The sequence below is a fragment of the Spodoptera frugiperda genome, chromosome 12 (genome assembly GCF_023101765.2).
Source record: "Spodoptera frugiperda isolate SF20-4 chromosome 12, AGI-APGP_CSIRO_Sfru_2.0, whole genome shotgun sequence".
NCBI lineage: Eukaryota > Metazoa > Arthropoda > Insecta > Lepidoptera > Noctuidae > Spodoptera > Spodoptera frugiperda.
The window spans coordinates 8,736,510-8,755,332 of record NC_064223.1 but is presented as its reverse complement, the minus strand read 5'-3'; the positions used below and the strand labels follow the sequence as shown (position 1 = coordinate 8,755,332).

At 36.4% G+C, this 18,823-nt stretch overlaps 2 protein-coding genes across 2 annotated transcripts; both read right to left on the bottom strand.

Moving 5' to 3' along the window:
- Window positions 1–1,393: 1,393 nt before the first annotated feature.
- LOC118262673 (uncharacterized) lies at window positions 1,394–12,957 on the bottom strand. The gene is made up of 3 exons (XM_035574215.2): window positions 12,242–12,957; window positions 3,282–3,450; window positions 1,394–3,112 (listed from the first exon to the last, which is right to left on the bottom strand). Exons 1-3 carry the CDS (start codon window positions 12,809–12,811, stop codon window positions 2,790–2,792), a joined length of 1,062 nt encoding a protein of 353 aa, XP_035430108.2. The 5' UTR covers window positions 12,812–12,957; the 3' UTR covers window positions 1,394–2,789.
- Window positions 12,958–15,577: 2,620 nt separating this feature from the next.
- LOC118262245 (uncharacterized) lies at window positions 15,578–17,475 on the bottom strand. Its single transcript, XM_035573438.2, has 3 exons — window positions 17,102–17,475; window positions 16,524–16,779; window positions 15,578–15,906 (listed from the first exon to the last, which is right to left on the bottom strand). The coding sequence occupies exons 1-3, from the start codon at window positions 17,339–17,341 to the stop codon at window positions 15,611–15,613; spliced, it is 792 nt and encodes a 263-aa protein (XP_035429331.2). The 5' UTR covers window positions 17,342–17,475; the 3' UTR covers window positions 15,578–15,610.
- Window positions 17,476–18,823: the final 1,348 nt, after the last annotated feature.

Here is an 18,823-nt window from a genome sequence, read left to right as displayed (position 1 = left end):
ATAAATTCGTAATTCGTAGCTTTCTTTAGTTTTAAGTTAGTTTAAGTCCGTTTTTAAACTATTTTTTCAATGCCCTAAGTACACATCTATTAAATTCAAACGCAGAGCTCATTATGTTGATTTTTGAAGAGTTCCCTGGAATATCTTCCACATCTCATTTTTGAAGAGATCCCGCGAGATCGGGAACTATGTGGTTAAAACCAAAAATTTGCCGGAAGTCACTATTCCACGCGAACGAAGTCGCGGGCAAAAGCTAGTTATAAATATGTAGTTAGTTGTTGAACCCAAAACTCATATCTTGGTATGTAGGTACGTAGATGTGCTTAATTTTACTAATGTAAGTATTCAACTACAATAAGTAAAAGCAAAATTTTCTGTTCGTGCAATAAAACTGATCCTAAAGGGTTGTTATTCTACAGGGCAAGTCTAGACTATAAAACAAATGAATGCCTGTGCGGTGTTCACCCCTCAGGCATGTTCCGTCGTGGGTGCCCACTGACGTCATCGCCGAACCGCCGGACCGAATTCTGTAACCCTACACAAAGAAATTTCAACTGTATCGTTGTTCAAATAAAGTTAGAATTTATTTATGGAGGTGTTAATTTCAGCTTGTAGAGAGGCAGTCGGTTTAATTGGATCAACGGCGTTTACAACTGTAAACAATTTGTTGGATTTGTTGATCGACCTTGATGCTGAGCTCTAAAATTTAAAGCATTCGTATTAGTTTGTAACCCTTTCTAACGCAATATAACTTTATATTAGTTAAATAAGAGTTAACAAGAAACTTACATTTTTACCTGCGTGCCTATTCGATGAAAAACAGAGTAGGGAATGTATGTATACCTACCACTAAAAGCTTATAGGTGATAAAGCTTGGGTGCTTACTGCTTACATAAATAGACTGTAAGAACGAGTGCCTACTAAGTACCGACTACTTAGGTTACTAGGTACTATCTAAATATAGGTGCGTCTGGACCCATCCCTCAGGGAAAACAAGATGGTATGTTATTCAATACAGTTCAAGGTGAGAATGTTGAATAACTATTTATATAAAGTAGGGTAACGAAAATAAATTAGATTTATTTTTGGTATTTCACGTGAGGGAAGCCTTGTGTCGACGTAAATAGGCTTCCAGGGCACGTAGTTACTGTTTCCGATCTAATTTTACGTGGACTCACGTAACATTTTACCTGATTACCTGTGTACTTTCAAAAGTGCTGTTATTGCACCGCGTCTAGACTATAATCACTTGTCCGATTTAGTACATTTATGTAGGTAATTTGGTACTTATCTTGGCTCAGTCGTTAGTAAAATTTTACATTTGAAGTTAGTGGACATAAGTATCAATCACTTTTATATAATTATAGAAGATAAATGAAATAAAAGTAATTAATAATTTTAAAGTTTTTATTCTTCTAAAGAACAGGCACGTTCGCTTACTTAAAATAATTATTGCTTTAATAAATCTTTGGTATTCAAATAAATAATAATAACTTAGACATTAAGTGAAAGTTTTGATGACAAAGAAGTTTTAACAATAGTTCCTATCGATCTACAGTCTATGTGTATAGCTAGGAAATCAACATGGACGAAGATAGTGACTACGTATAACTGAGTGGTCATTAATTTAGTCCCATAGTAACAAGTTAAATACACAATAATAGATTTTATAAAACAGCTCGGTAGGTATTCAAGAAGGTTCAGCAAGTTAGAGTGCGGTAAAGGCACCATAATGTCGGTTGTATAACTCTGAAATATCAGAGGCAGACTGCCTAATGCGCTTGCAATGTTGGCAACAGTTGCACCCCAGATACAAGTTTTCTTGCAAACAGATTATCTGCATTCATTTTTCAAAACATTGTGCTAGTATGACGCCATCCCAACATCGCATCGTTTACTAAAATGAATTCAACATTGAAAATAAATGGTCGTTTGTTTCAATACGATGTATCATTGTAATAGACATCTAAGTAATGGTTTATTATTACTAGTCATACGGTAGTTACACGGACAATGTTTGACTGTATTACATACTTATCATAATTTGATGATTCATTCTTAATTTGGTGGCATTAAAAAAATCACTTGTCTGGTTACCGTTTGTGTCAACTACCTATAATTTTTATAGGTACGCACATTGGCCCCAAAGTTTGCAGTAAACAAATTAAAAATTCCATTTTGTTCATCAATCATTTTCACATTATAAGGACGGATATTTAATATCGACATAAACGCTATAGAACTATATCTACGCTACGGCTGGGGACTTTTACGTCGTCCCCAAAATCTCAGATCTTTCAAGTGCAGTCAAGGACGCGCGAGAACCGGTTTATTATTTTGCAGAGTCAATAAGCAAGTCGAGGGCCCCAGACAAACACAATGCCACATTTAACATCGCAACTGCAAAATTTCACGATGCAGACGTCTTGCAGCTTTTGTTCGCCATAAACTTTGTATTTCAAAGCGCAGACTTAAACATTAATAACGTACTTGATATTTTTATGGCGGTTTCAAATGTATACCGCAGAATACTGAATGTGTGATGTCTGCTACCACTCGGACCAATTGTATAAACACGGTCGCTAACAGCAAGGGATTGCTAAATGTCTCAAAACTTCCGCGACACGTTTTGCGCAGCGCATCTAATCTACTTTCAAGTTCATCTAGCGTTATGTCATCTTCGATAGTTATGTAGTTACTGTATGGGCGTACAAACAGACTGCCGGTGATGTCATTTTGTCCGATTAAATAAAATTTCGCATATAAATAGTCCCTAGTCAACACGGATTTTAATAGGACTTTATAATGAAAGTCAGTATTAGAAAAATGAAGGAGGAAGCTAAACTAAAAATAGGCTTGTCGGCACTGTTACCGCAGACCAGTCTTCTAGAGGCTACGGAGAGTTTCTTGTTTTGTAGTAGTGCGTGCACGGAGTCCAGCTCCCAGCGCTCCATGAAGCCAGGCTCGCGGGAGAACAGCACGGAGTACAGCTGCGCAGACTTGCCATTGACCTGATCCTGACAGAAGTTCAATAGGAGATGGTCGTTGACTGCCTTCAGAACTTGTATGGTGCCACTGAACTGTTGATACGTGGGCCGAGCCGTCAATGTTCCTGTAATGGACATGGAATCGGATTAATATTGTTGCTAAGTTGATTCATCAGCATTCGTCATACACGAAACCAAATTAATTGGCACTTTCCGTTGCCAGTTCTTTGTGTATTTGGTCAGTATTTTAAGAGATACTTTAGGTAAATAGTGTGCTTAAAGTGATTGTCTCACCATTCTGTCCGTTGAACACCTGCCAGTAGCCGGCGGAGTCGTTCTTGAAGTACAGCGAGTACTCGATGGTCTGGCCAGCCTCGTCCCACAGCAGCCTCAGGTGCCTGTATTCGTGACGGAACTTCGCGTTGATGTGCTGCACGTGGAACAACTGATTCTCTGTTGAAGGCTGGAAAGTAATACAAAAAGACTCTTAGATCCACTTGTCGATTCTTAATTGATTTTGGATTAGTAGCAGTATAGTTTATTGATGTATGATTTGGTTAAAATATTTTTAAAACGAATTCGTAAGAAAATGTATGTATATTTATCAAGCTCTCTAATTAGGGGACTTAAATGTGTGACACATGCCATGTAAAATCGTTAAACAATCATTTTCCGAAAATAAAGCTCTCGTATAAAATGCTTATTTCCAATTGTAACAATTGGATAATAATTATCAACTTTGTAATTGGCCAAGAGTCGCGCGATCGGGACTACGAAGACTTAAAGAGAGCATAGATAGATTTCTTACTATGTGTCCATTACTATCGTTATCAGTTACTCTTGTTTATAAATCATACAATTGGTAAAGGCACAATGTATTAGACAGAGATAGGTAAACAATTTTTGAATGATTCTTAGAACATGTAAACAGTTTCTACGTTCCAATTGAACCTGACATTACTCATCATGTTCTAGACTGCACCATTCCTTAGATTAAGTAGGTTAGTCAGATTGACCTCAGACAAGGGTCACATGCGTCACCGTGGGTGTATGGGTGTACCATGCAGGTCACATTAATTGTACAATCTTTTGAAACCTCCTGAGATGGTGCAGATATAAGTAGTTAATAAAGTGGGAGCAGCTAATTGTCCCATTGTCATATATTATTATGTACGTAGGTATATGTGAGTTAGCTAAAGTGACCAAATGATATGTGAGGCTCTTTTCAGAGTCGCTCGAGCGAAAACGCATAACATTCGGTTCTACGGTTTCCTTCGGCCAAGTGGAGGTGCCAATGTTTTGCACAAACATTGTTTGCACGAACACGCGTCATGTGTAACTAGATAATGTGGGCGCAGTATTTTCAACATGTCTATCATTATTTCTGCTTATTTTACTCGTCACGTCCTTGTTATTCTACCGAGTTGTCTAATGAATTACAAAAGATGGGAAAACACCTCAGGTATTTCTTGAAAACAATTAGATAGGAAATAAATAGGAAAATTGCTTAGTTTTCCTACTATATTAATAGTAAAATATTATGTAAAATCTGATTAGATATTATGTGAATACATAAAGCTATAATTCGTTAAGTATTTGGAAATGTTTGTTGGAAAAACGATTGATGCGTGAGACACGTGTCTAGATGTACTAGGACACTCCTTGAGCAGGTTTTATAATTATTCCGGAGTTTCCGTTCCTCAATCGTAATGGAAATCAATATTGGTTCTCAACAAATGCAAAATAATGGGCTAGGTATATGATGAGAATGAAGTCATTTTAGCGATAATATTATTTTTTTAAATTCTTTGACCTAACACAAACAATTTATTCTGAAAAAAGACGTTTATCACTACTTAATTATATGATGAATGTTTACATTATAAGGTGACATTTATTTATAATTTATGATGATGCATTTATTTATTAGTATTCGGGGTTAACGCAACTATAGAGAACACATGACCATGTTAAATATTGTGAAATTATTGAACAAAAGTATTAGGGACCATATTGTTTGTTTATGTATTGCGTAAATTTAAAATTACACAACATTTATTTTTCAGAGTTTAGAGCAGTTGTAGTCGGTCAGTAAATTATTATTTATCCCATAGATTTTCTTTCTAAACAATATTTTTTAAAACATGTCTACACATGTCTACTGCCAAAAAGTCTGACACAAGATGTTACTCACACGCACAAAATAATTTAACTGGTTTATTGAACAAAAGTTTATTCAATTCAATATTATTGCACAATACGATATTGTGAAATAATGGGTTACTTTTAAATTCTGCTTATGGGCTGCCTTATAAGTTGAGTATTTATTTCATATTTATTCGAACGGTCTGGAAAGTATCCTAAAATAAATAAATAAATCAGTCTTGTAATATTGTCTTTAGCATTAATGTAGGCATTAGTGTACATAAAAGATCATGTTTTTGTAGGTAGATGGCTAACCAATTTATCCTACTGCTGTCCTGAGTAGGAAGCTGTTCAGTTCAACCGGCCGGATGGATCGCTGAGCGGAACTGACTCCCTACCGCATGCGAAGTGAAACACCTGTGTCACTGAACTCTAGGGACCACAGGATAGATGTTTTTTTTTTTTTATAATCAAATGTTTCGCAATAATATCGAATTTCCTAAAAATATTTGCTACTTTTTATTGTATTGTAGTAATTGTAATTATAGAGTGTACAAAATAATTTCGAATTCTGTTTAGCACCATATACATTACATTTCATATTTTCATACTACACGTATTGCAAATTGTAATCGAATTGAATTGTTTAATATCAGTTAACTATATCAAAGCAGTCAGTTATTTGATATCTGTGATACTTCCTTGAGTTATGCAAGAGTTTTCCTTATTATTTCTTTCTAAATAAGATTCTATATCCATGGTTAATTTTATCAAATAGAAGTGAGTAATAATTGATAAGTTTTATAGTTTATCTAGATAAATTTCTGTATACGGGTAATCGAGGATATCCTCTCACACAAAATGACGACCAAACTAGTTCCATAGTGAAAAATAAACAGGGATTCCTTATGTTTTTTATTTCACTAGTACTTTTATTTACATTACGTTATGTCTAAATCCGATTCTCTAATCGGTTATTTTGTTAGCGCCATGACAACGTAGGCCTTGCCGAGCGTTTACCTCTGATTAATAAATATATACGTACATATACTATATACACAAGACATTGCGAAGGCGATACGGAAGAATTTCGCATGTTTTTAATCGTTGCGCAATACGGCCAAAGTGTGGGATCTACCTTTTTCCTCTTGAACAAATTGTGCAATATCGAACTAATGCAGTACCGTACGTCATGTATGAAAATTAATTCATACTAATTAAATTATAAGGAAAATTACGTGCAATTTAACGAACAGTTTTTCTTACAAGTTCTTAAAAGTACTTCTACGTATTTTGTGCTAGTAAGAAGTGTTGATGTAAGAAAATATTATAGGTAAGTACTGTTGCTTAATATTGCACATGTTTTTGCTAACATCGATGATAGGGCTTTACTTCACGTTATGTTCGATGTTCTATTGGCACCTGTGTTTTGTTTACACAACATTCACGGCCGTCCAAGGCAAGGGTGCGCCAGATGTAAGCAGTTAGTTACCGGTGTTACTAACTATCCGGGCATCAAAATAAAAATAGCGACGACCTTGGTTATACCATCTACACACAGTTTACACTACTCGGTATTTGGTGTAACTAGTGTAGATTTGTTATCTATCACTATATTGTTTCCTTTTGTATTGTTATCAATCGTCTCGTCTTTAGACATTTAATTTGCGTGCCGGAAGGGGTCCTTAATTGTTACGTCCACATATATTTTATAAGAACTACGTTATATTAGGGAAAGTAATAAGGAATTTGAATTTAAATTTGAATCACTATCACTAAGGAAAAGTATTTGAACAGTTGAACAGTTTATTTCACAGAGCAATTTAATGCAATTTTATTTAATTCAGTATTTTAGTACTTTCGTACACATCGACCGCTAGACACTTTTAAATTACGTAGGTATGTGTTTTTATAAATGTCTATTATTTTGTACGTCCGCATAAGGATATGGTTTATCATTGGATAAAAATCGTGACAGAAAATATTGAAGTTCGTCAATAACTTGCTAGGCAAACAATGATTCATGGTTCTATACTATTATTTGAAAACATGACATAATAGTTTTTTTCCCAAAGAAGTGGACAGAAATGTATATTAAGAAATATGACACTCGTTAAAAAACAATTTCTTCCATCATACTTTGAAGTGGGTACCTAAAATATCAGTATGGAATATTGAATAGTTAGTGTATCAGTTTTACTTGGGCATATTATGTTAATACAATTTTGCGAGTCCATGCAGGAAGGCAAAGCATAACATAGCAGCATTGCACTTGAAAATATTTGTTTTTCTTAAGTAAAAGGTTTAAACTTAAAGAAAAGCAAAATTCGTTACATTCGATATTTGTGAGATATTTGGAAATTCATTTAACTCATTTATCACCTCAGTATTTCTTTTGGGGCAATTCTACTACTGTTTGTTGATGTAAAGTAACTTTTACGTAATAGAGCATCATTAAACTTAAACTTTTATTGCAGTAGATACCTATTTTTATAGTCAAGGATCAATATCCGCGTACCGTAAGATTGCATAATTTAACTAACTACAATCCTATGCATACCTAATTTTATTATTCATAAAAATAATTCGAGGAAGTCACGACTATCGAATTAGGTAACATAACGAACTAAATCAAATCTTGCCTTAGTTTTACACTTGAAAAATTTATGCAAATTAATCAATAATAGCTTATGTTCAAAAGCTTTAATGGTTCTACTAAAGTTATATTCAATAGATTTCTTAAACAAATGTTGGTTGGATGAGATTATCTTTACCATCATAAAGTAATATATACCGGTAGAAGGTAACCTCAGTGTATAGGTACATCGTACATTATGACTCATAAATCTGATCATCATTTCATTCATAGGTCAAGAATGTTCTCAAACGAAAGGTATTCGGAAACGGCACGCTTGTGGGAACATTTATAAATAAAGTACACAATTATAAAAGTCAAGCCAGACGATTGACTAAGTGCAGCCATTTTTATCAAAATCATCTCATTGCTACCAGTGACTGGTTATTTAAAAATTATGATGAACACATACGTGTATGTACGCACGCTGTTCTCAATTTCTAAGTATCTAATTTATTTTCAAGGTGTTACTCATTTAGATGAAGAGAAAAATATACACTATTACATATTATGCTTTTATTTTTATTATATTTACAATCAATAATACTTGATTCATCAAACAATAAGTTAGTAGAATACATTATTTAATTCTATCAGTGGTTCAGGTTTTCAGACTTCGATTGTCTACTAAAACGTAACCTACCTAATATTAACAGATCACTTTTACAATCACTCGCAAAACATAAGTACAAAATATTCCTATTGGGCAGTAAATAATCCTGTCTTCTAAATACACATATATCTCTTGTACGTACTTAAAACGTAGGCACATATATTATTATATTTACGTCTATCATAAATACACTATCAGAAAATATTCAGCCTTCTTTTATTAATAAGTAGGCAACTTCTATTTTCAGTCTTATTACTGTACTAGTAACATAGAGATCAGAATAAACAGACACACATGTTAGAAAATCATTAAGGAATTCTTACCGACCGACAGCCGTTATACAATGAAATTTGCTCAATTGAAGTAGTTACACAATACAATCAAGTGGTGCTCTACCAACAATATGCACACGAATGTAAAACTATTATTAAGTCCTATATACACAGACCCTAAATTACACAGCCATCGCTATTGTGGACCACTACGAAAGCACAGGGGGTTCACGTTATCATAATGTCTAATATGTATTCTAGAATTATAAACTAGTTAGGTACATGCATAAAGCTGGATTTCTTGAAGTCCTATATTAATGTTAGTTACAGAAGAATTCGGCGTCTCATATTCTCCCAATTGAAAAGCAACAACATTACCCCGAACGTGGTGGTGGGGAACTGTTCTTCTTTCCAGATGGTAACTTGTGGACAGCTGTTGTACTCATTGACGCCTTCCTTGCTGAGATGCAAGTATAGCTCCCTGGCGTACCACTTGCCCAGCACCTCCCTAATGTCCAGTCCATCGTTCGAGTGGTCTCGCGCACAAATCACAGTTGTCGTCTCATTGTCTACATCACTGGTATAGTTTACTGTGCGGTTTGTGTGGTGGCCAAAGTCGTACACAATAAATTCATGTGATGCAGCTATTGATGTAAACAGAAACATCCAAGGCAGAACTCGATATAATAACTCCATTTCTTAAGCTTAAGTTTGAGGTATTCGTGTACAAAACTCCACTTCTTCTTCAATCAAACTTGTGTGATATTATTTTTAAATTCGAATATATCTCGAGCGGAGACTATAATTCGATTTTGCCGCGCGCGCACAAATATTGCGCTTATAAAAGATCGTAGCCGACTGAGGCGTAGCGGCGCGCGCGCCTGACTCACGCGGCTTGATGTTATCAAACTTGACCCGAACGCTTTTATATACGAACAGACTCGGCACCACGGCACCTCGTAGGTATTCCCCGAACGAGAAAAAGTAACCGAGGATTACTTTGAATTTCACAACATAAGTAATTAGGTATGATAATTTCTTTGGACCTCTCCTGAATATTATTTTATGTACTAGAGGACAATGATGATCCTTCTTTTCCCACATGTCATGAAACGCAGGTGAAATATAATATATTTCACCTGCGTTTCATTATGTACCCCTCAAAGTGCGATTGCGCAATAGATAACATAACATTGTGTTTTCGATATGTGCTTATTATGTATCTATTACATAATGTTTTATGATAACAAAGTAATTAAACATTTTCAAAATAAAATCGAGAAACATATTCGAACTATTTTTTCTATGGTTGGAAATAATACTAACAATGATTTTCCATCTGGTACTGGTTTGGTTGGTTGGTTGTATCAAAATTGCAGAAGTCTTGAAATTAGTCAAGAAAGTTATTAGGTTCTAAGACATTATTTATCAGTACTAACTGACCTTTAAAAACGGGAATCAACCCTTTACTTTTGATTTATATGTAGATTTGTCTTCTTACGCTTGCATAATGATAATGCAACATTTGTAATACTCGATTTGCATAAACAGAGATATCTTAACTCATGAACTTTGGCTGAACTAAGATCTTTATCTTATTTAGATTTAGATACTCTCAACTTTGTTTTGCATTGTACTTACTAGCGAAAAACCCGTTCAATTAAAACTAGACGATTTCACTCATATTGATAAGATGATTCTACCTCATGAAGGAAAAATACATTATCAGTAGGTATATCACAAGAACTGTCTGACAAGGGGTCAAGAAACTGGCGTACTTTCACCATTTCACGAGCGACAACTAAGTAGGCTCTACTTTTGGATTTCCGAGAACACGTCAATATACTTCGTTTGGGAATATTACTAACAAGTACTGTACAGGAAAATTGAAGACTGATTATGATTGGTTATGTTTTATTTATTGTATATAAAATTATATATACGTAGCTAATATCGCCTTGAAGTCAGAGAATAAAAATAAAATTAGTTAAATAATTTGTAATTGTGAGTCGGAATAAAAAATAACATAAATTATTCTGCTTCTATGATGCTATCAATGATTAAATCCTCTCAATTTTCCTCAAATTCTACTAAAAGCTGTAGCAAGAATTGAATTGAAAATACGAGTGTAAGATATTTGTGTGTCTATGGCAAGGAGTAATAGAGATGGGTGGTATTTGTCACAACAATCGTTACATGCGAGGACGTCACTAATTGACGGGCCGCCGGCTGGTGTCCAGTGGAGTCCAGCATCGCTCGCTCACCGTTTATGCTTTCTTAATAGACAGCTTCTGATAAACTTTAACTATTGATTCCAATCTATTCTTAATAAGTAAATACGCTCTATCTTAACTGAGGCTATTTTAATTAACAAGGTCATATAAAGTTTGCATCTAACCGCCATACTCAGAGTCATTTAATGGTTACTTCACTGGGTTAGTAATTGCTAAGGACTGGGGTCCTTAGCAATTGTTTACGGAACAAAATCATTGCTAAAGAATAGTTTAAATAATCATTTAATGTCTCTGAGTAAGGCAGTAAATATTTAAACTGTTTATTAAAATGAATTCGTAGTCGTAGCTTCTTTATATATTTTATTTACGGAGTATAATGTAGCAAACAACTTCAACTTAAAGCTGTCATTAACTGGTAAGATTAATTAATGAATCACTGTTACTGTATTCTCATACAATATTAATAATTCAAGAAATTATTATAAATCTTTGACATTCATTAGTAACCTGACTGTTGCTACGCGACTTGATAAAAACACATTGTGTCGCGCGCGAATCTCTGCGCGTTCCGACAAACCAGAATTTAAATTAGGCTCAATAGAAACCTAATAAATTGATAGCTATTTTAGATAACTATGTATTACTCTATATTGTTATAGGAAATAAGTGAATAAATAAACAATAGCTATTATTGAGAAAAATATCAATAGGGGCTCCCATAGGGAAATGGCACAGGCCTAATTATAATACTGGGTGGTCATGAGTGTTATCTTAATCACCTAATGTATGTAATATAATGAGTCCTTGATAAAAACAGTATATAACAATAATGGCATTAGCGAATATACTACAGGACCTTCGGATCTAACTACTACGATACGACAATCTATGTACTCACTAAAACATGAATTGTTACCACATACCTATAATATATAGTCTATTAGTTTTTGAAAAACGAACTATAATCTCATTAGTTTAACTTAATTTTAACTAACAACTGGTTAATTTAAGAGAAATTATTCAGATATCTGAGGAACGCATGTATATTCGTGAGAAAACTAAGGCTTATAATTTCTAATTACATTTAAGATTGAAATCGCCAACCTGCATTGAGCAAGTGTGATTAATACTACTTCTTTGCCTCATCTCAGTGGCCACTGACTGTTGATACGATATTGTGATTCTAATATTTTACACTCAAAATTTAAGAGTCCATGATTAAATAATGTTCACAGCTAAGCAACAGATAATTAAGATCTTATCTTAAAAGAAAAAAAAATTCTAATTTCTCTAGTTGTCACCATTACAATGGGAAGGCCAGAGGAACCTAATAAAATACATAAATTCAAACTAACCTGGTCCATGGGCTCCGAAATGTGTATCACGATGCAGGTCCGCGCGTAATCGACCCTGGAGTCACCAGCCAGATGTTGCACGAACTCCACTCCGTACCACATGCCCATCAAGTTTTCCACCCAGATCCCTTGCTGTGGCGCCCTGTTTACGCAGTAGTCCCTTATATTCTTCATGAAGGGAACCTCGTAAGAGCTGTAACCAGTGCCGTAGCCCTGTCCGTAGCCCTGGCCGTACTCCTGGCCATAAGTCCTTGAGTAAGTATCTCCATAAGTCGGAGTACTGTAGCCGCCCGGAGGGTAAAACTGATTCGATTTCAGCGTAGTGTAGGAGTTGTATTTGGTGGTCGATACTCCAGAAGCGTAATTAGGATACCTGGTCACTTCCGGAAAATTGGCTATATCGCTCCCGTAGCTACCGGATTTGTATGGATATTGGTTGTAAGGGCTCACAGTCGAGGAATAGCTCGAAGGGGTTGCGTATCTTGCGTCACCGGGCTCAGCATATCGCTGGTAGTTGGCACTCTCTGCTGTATTCCACAAAACAATTAAAACGACCACGTTTCGGTACATTTCTACTTGTTTTTTGGAGTTCGGCGTGTGTCGTTGCGTGGTAGTAAGGTTGTGTGTACAATGTGTGACTGGTGCGGGCTCGCGATGGGAGTGGGAAGTAAACTAATTACGACTAATTCACGACCACTGCTCCCCGAGATGAGAACACGTCTAAGTCACATTTACAATTTCTTGTGTGGACTTCACCAAATTAATTAGTTACTCGATCCTCTGGTATAATAAATCGCTCCAGTGGATACGTAAAAAAATGTATTTTAATTTCTAAGAGGTGTTGGGAGAACCGTCTGCAACAATAGAATTATTAGATACGTACGACACGTACCTACATATTACATAGATTTTTTTATTAAAAATGTTCTTAATATTGACATCATTTTGGACAATTTGTTTTAATTTTATTTACGTATCTAAGTTTTTAAAAGAAGTGGCTTAAAACACGACTTATTCCACTTTGCAAGTCGTACTTCCTTGCATATTCTTCCAGGAATACGCAGCTACGTCTATGAAATAAAAACCTAGATAAGCAGAGGCTAGTATTGCGTTACTGTCTCCTTCCTTATTCGTCAAGGTTGGAAAAGAGATTCATTCAAATATGTATTAAAAATAGTTTTTATTTATATAGTATTAATTTACTTCATTTATTATTTTGAATAGCTAAGGTATTTAGTACTTAGATTATTGTAGCACATGAGTAGTAGTAGTAATAATACAGAATCGTACATCTTAAACAATTTTTCCAGCAATTTTCCTTGCCTTTTTTTTCTTTTTTTATGGTTAAGCCGGTAAACGAGCAGACGGATACCCTGATAGTAACCAATCGTAGCCACCCGGATACCCGGAATACTTTTTTTTTTTTTTTTTTTAGGGTGGAAAATCATCCAATGACTTCTCCCGCCTTGGGCGAGGCGAGAGGGAGTGTCAGACTCTTACTGACTAAAAACCACCCCGTTCCTATTCCTGCCCGTCGAGCCGGAGCCCCGGTAAACCCGCTAGGTAGTCCGCAGCTCCGGATTAGGCATCAGCCCTACTGGGCCCCATCTGTGGTGGTCTGATGGCTCTTTGAGGCGCGCGCAGAACGCGACGCGCCGCACGCACGGGTCTGGTTCTGGTCGGGCGGCGAGCTACCCTTGCTCACCGTCCGCAGACCCGCACTTACGGTGGCCGGAGATCGTCGCGCGATCCCCGACGCCCGGAGTGTCTCTCGCGACGCGACGGCCGGAGCGTGAGGAAATTTGTTCCTTCACGCGCATCGTCTCCTCCTTAGCTAGCATGACTGCTTCGCAGAAGGAGGAGACGGCATCCCAGTCCCCCTCGCTCCGCACCATGTCTTGTATCAGTGCCGGACGCGAGAGGGCGCCGTCGCCGACCACATCCCTGAGGACACGGCGGCGGTGCTCAGCCCACGCAGGGCAGACCGCAAGCGTATGTTCCACCGTGTCCTCCGGGCGGTCTTCGCAGTGATGACACCCGGGCGTTTCCTCCCATACCCGGAATACTGGAGGCGTTACAAGTGCGTTGCCGGCCTTTTGGACCTCCGGTAACCTCACTCACTCAACAAAACACAACGCATGTGTTGTTTCACGTCGTGTGAGGCCGTGGTATGGTATCACTCCGGTCGAGCCCACCCATTCGTGCCGAAGCATGGCTCTCCTTAGTTTGTATTTGTCTATAATTTATTATGGTACTTGTAGTTACAAGAATAATACAATCTTGTCTAACAATGTCGTTATAGCGAAACGAATCTAAAATGTATGAAATTAGAGGTAAAACTTCAACTAAAACTTAACGTTTTAAATCTAAGTAGGTACTGTAATCATGAAAGAAGTAGTTGACTGTTGCACGCGTCCGGCTATTAAGTATTGTGGCGAAAATTTGCAAATCTCAACTAGAAATTGCTAAAGATGATATCTAAATAAAAAAAATTGAGAATGAAATGAAGATCAATCAGCTGCCAATCAATTAACTTAATCAAACGAACAAAGCAAGGTGATTGGTGAATCATTTGGGAGTACATTATGTATATCTCCAGCTCCGTACAATTTCTCACGTATGTAAAGCTGATTCATAAAATCCGGTGTGACAAGCGGTTAATTGATATAATTCGTTAATTTAATGTCCTGTCCACGGGCTGTGTGACCCTGTCTCCTGCCTTGGTTCACAGATCAGAGGCCACTGGTACATCCTCGAGCATAAACAACTCTATTGTTGGTAAGGAGCTCTAGTTAAGTTTCACGACTCATTAATTAGTAACTAGGTATTAGTATTACGTGTATTATGTAGTACATGTATAACATATGTACGTAGCTACACATCACACAGCTATACATCCATCACATACACGGGTAGAAATAAACTCTTTTCTTTTAAAATTTCCATCTTTTGTATGTATCATTTAGGCTTTTGTATAGTACATATGTAGATAGATTTTATACACAATATTAAAAAACTATACGAGTATTGAACGCAAAAACATACTGAGCTCGTAGCGACGCGCTACGCCTAACCTAAAGGCATGGCATGTAAAATGTATTTCTTCGTAATTTAGAATACGTTTATTATATTTTCGTAGGACTTTCTGAGTGACCTGCGATTTATGTCATTAATATAAAATATCTACTTAAATACCTACACATCAGCGCCACTCTTATCTTCCTCATGCAATATTTGGTTACGCGCGAACAGTTTCCACTGTATTTTTATATACCTATAAAAATGTCATTCTGAATACGTATCAATTCCATCTTTACAAATAAAACAACAACAAAATTAGGTGTACTTAATAATTTATTAACAAAATAATTACAAAACAGCAAAAACCGCTATACATATGAGTACAATAAACAAAGAGCTAGTTTCAACACAACCAGCGCAAACGGCAGAATATCGATAAACATTGGGGAGCTCGAAGTTGTAGAACTGTCTCTTATACTCGAACCATTGCCATCGGTCTACCCTGGAAGGTGACCTTCGAAGGATCAGGGAGAACACGCCCCCACTGACATCGGAGCAGTGGTTGATTATCATAAGGTGAGGCGTCACTTTCAATATTCGTATCACTTGAGGATGTCTGGGCGGCTCGTCTGGGTTCCACATTTCTGTAAGAAAAACATTCATTAGAACCTAGAATGACTTTGATTCCTTAAAAGCCGAGGTACCAACCATCTTCTATCAGAAGTGGTACCTAATTAAAGAAGATATGTTAGGTTTTTCTTTACTTTTATTTCCGCAAAACCCACCCCACGGTCCGCCAATCTTAAGTCCCTGTTTAAATTTAATAGCAATATAGGTTTGTGTAGGAGTAGGTTTATAAGAACCTAAGTATCTTCTTCCGAGTTAGACATGGCTTTGTAGTTTTTTAAGACATGCTTGATGGCTTATAATAGCAGGTTAAAGAAATACATTCATGTAACTGAAAACGAATTCTGTAATAAATGTATAAAGTTGACATTGAAAAGGGTTTGTCCCTTGTCCAATTATTGTAACTGTCCGTCAGAAGAAAATTAAGAAATCCGACCGGAGATACTTTTTAAATCAGCAGTTTGTGTAATAATTAACTTTCTTATTCGACTTTGATTATGTCTATGTACAAATATAACTTTATTTTCTTGGAAAATGAGCTTTAATATTCTTGCTCTTAGAAAATGGTTACAAAACTTCTTCCTCTCTCTAATGGAGTTATAAATCTTAACGTTGTCAATAAATAATTGTTTACCTATTCCTCTGGCCATCATCTCCCTCTCCAGAGGTCGCAGTTGGTCTGCTGTCCACAAGCCGGGCGCCTCCGTGCTGTACAGGTACACCTGCTCCACGGACTGCCCGTCCTCGTCCCACACCACTCGCAGACGTCTCTCCTTGTATATGTCCCTCTTCACGCGGATGTCCAACCAGGACCCCGACATGGCATCACTCGACCATGGGTTACTCTTATACGAACGCCATTTTTCATCAGAATAATTGTGTTTTAGTATCTATAAAAAATGAAAGATAAGTAATAAGAATGGGTAGTAAGTGGGTTGTTAATTTGTTACATCGGTATCTTTCAGCGTGGGCAGGCATTTCGGTTACGAAATAATAATATTTGATACGTTACGTATATTTAGAAGATATTATTATGTTTCAATAATAAGCTGCTACAGAGACATATTAAAGAAAAACAGTTTTCATTATATTGTTAAACACTATTACATGAGCACGAAACTTCTTTAATGTTCCATATTTATACTTGTCTAGTATTTGAAATAGAAAAAAGGTCGTAAAATAGACGTCATTAGTATGTAGCTAGGTACTTACAGACCAATCAAGCCAATCGTCTTGAGGTTCGGTGGTGACGTCGGTGATGTGAAGAGTGACGCAGCCAATTTCGTTAGGCTTGTTCGTCATGTCTGGGCTGTGCTGGGCGTACCCCACTCCATACCACATGCCGTACACATCTTCTATGTTAAAGTGGTGAGCCCAGCGTATGTTGTCGCCACAGAAACCATGGACGCTGGCCACAATGATGAGCAAACACGCGGGCAGTGCGGTGAACATATTAGTACTGGGTGCGCGAGGAATATGGGACAAGACGCGGAGCCCGACCGCGCTACCTATTAGCGAATTGGTTCAGGTGATGCTCCCTGCATGGCGTAACTGCATCGTGACTAATTCTACTCGACACTGAATAGTATATGTGACTTACGTTGTCTGTAAAATGACAATGATGTATGTATTTTATAAATTGGTGCTGCGTAGGTAAATCGGATCAATGTGAGAGTTACGTACATAGTACGGTAGCGGTAGCACTTTAGAAAACTCAAAACTGCATGATCATATGTAGATTTTTTTGATTAGAGAAAGCTACATATCTAGATATGTACCTTTATTAGTTTGTAAATATTAAGTCATATTATGTAGGACCTTATATATCTTTTTCGTTCTCATAGTTAACTGAAACTTTAATTTGTTTTCCAGCTCACTTCACAGGACTTACCTGTAAACAACTCGTCTATTTTCAGCTTCATAGATCAAATAGTTTTCGAGATTTCCTCTTTGATCCGTCAGTGACCTTTCAGTTAAATACAGACGCTTGTATTCCTTTACCTAGACATTTACATGACTGTCTGTAACTAGCAAAGGATAATTCGGTATACAATTTTGTTTCTTTTTTATCAAACTTCCAACCATTGGCTCTGTAACTTGACTACTTAAGTGTGCAAACAAAGATTATTCAGTTTTAAGAGTACCTATAATAGATCGATCTAATTATGCGTTATTGTATTCTCTTCCTAGATAGTTATTAACACGTTCACTGCGGCTGTGCAAGATTAAGACTTACTTCCAGTGCTGTACAAGTCACATACTTCCCGTATCAAGATTGCCTGATGTGCGTTACGACGTCTATGTTCCCGTATGTAGTCCTGACTTCAAACCTCCACAGAGACATGGAAACTCCTCAGCAGATTTTTTTTCTGTACCAATACATAGTTTACATCCTTGTGTATACACAGCTGCAGTAGCACGGGGTTCTTAGTAATATTTTAAAAGTTACAGGTATTTTTAAAAATGGTTGATTTTACGGGAAAATACTTGTCGTGGCGCATACAACAGTCGTATTGCTAGGGATGGGGTATCACAAAAACGTTGTTTTGTTTTAGATTCATTATTTTTTATTAGAGTATTACACAATCAACAAAACCTTTTTTGTAATAAAAGTAATAATTGTTAACAAAAACAGTAACTTCTTATTTTATATAATTATTTATTTGTTTTACTTGATAATCTAATCATCAGAAAAAAAATACTTAAAAAATAATAAGAGTAGTAGGTGCCATACCATGAAATGAGATAATCCTTAATAATAATTCTTTACATAACATCCTGCATAATCACGACTAATATGAACTTTAAGTAGGATATCGCGTTCTGTAAAAACGTATTGACTAGGCACAGCACTATGACTAAATGAAGCTCACGTTCAGTGCGGTACGGGGTTTAGGATACGGCCAAATAGTTCCCGTATCGCACTATTGTACA

Excerpts from the sequence above, each read along its gene's own strand:
- LOC118262673 (XM_035574215.2), bottom strand. The coding sequence starts at position 12,811 with ATGTACCGAAACGTGGTCGTTTTAATTGTTTTGTGGAATACAGCAGAG. Across the intron at positions 3,451-12,241 it reads TTTCGGAGCCCATGGACCAG|CCTTCAACAGAGAATCAGTT; the intron begins GTTAGTTTGAAT and ends ATTACTTTCCAG. Across the intron at positions 3,113-3,281 it reads GGTGTTCAACGGACAGAATG|GAACATTGACGGCTCGGCCC; the intron begins GTGAGACAATCA and ends TGTCCATTACAG.
- LOC118262245 (XM_035573438.2), bottom strand. The coding sequence starts at position 17,341 with ATGTTCACCGCACTGCCCGCGTGTTTGCTCATCATTGTGGCCAGCGTC. Across the intron at positions 16,780-17,101 it reads ACGATTGGCTTGATTGGTCT|ATACTAAAACACAATTATTC; the intron begins GTAAGTACCTAG and ends CATTTTTTATAG. Across the intron at positions 15,907-16,523 it reads GATGATGGCCAGAGGAATAG|AAATGTGGAACCCAGACGAG; the intron begins GTAAACAATTAT and ends TTTTTCTTACAG.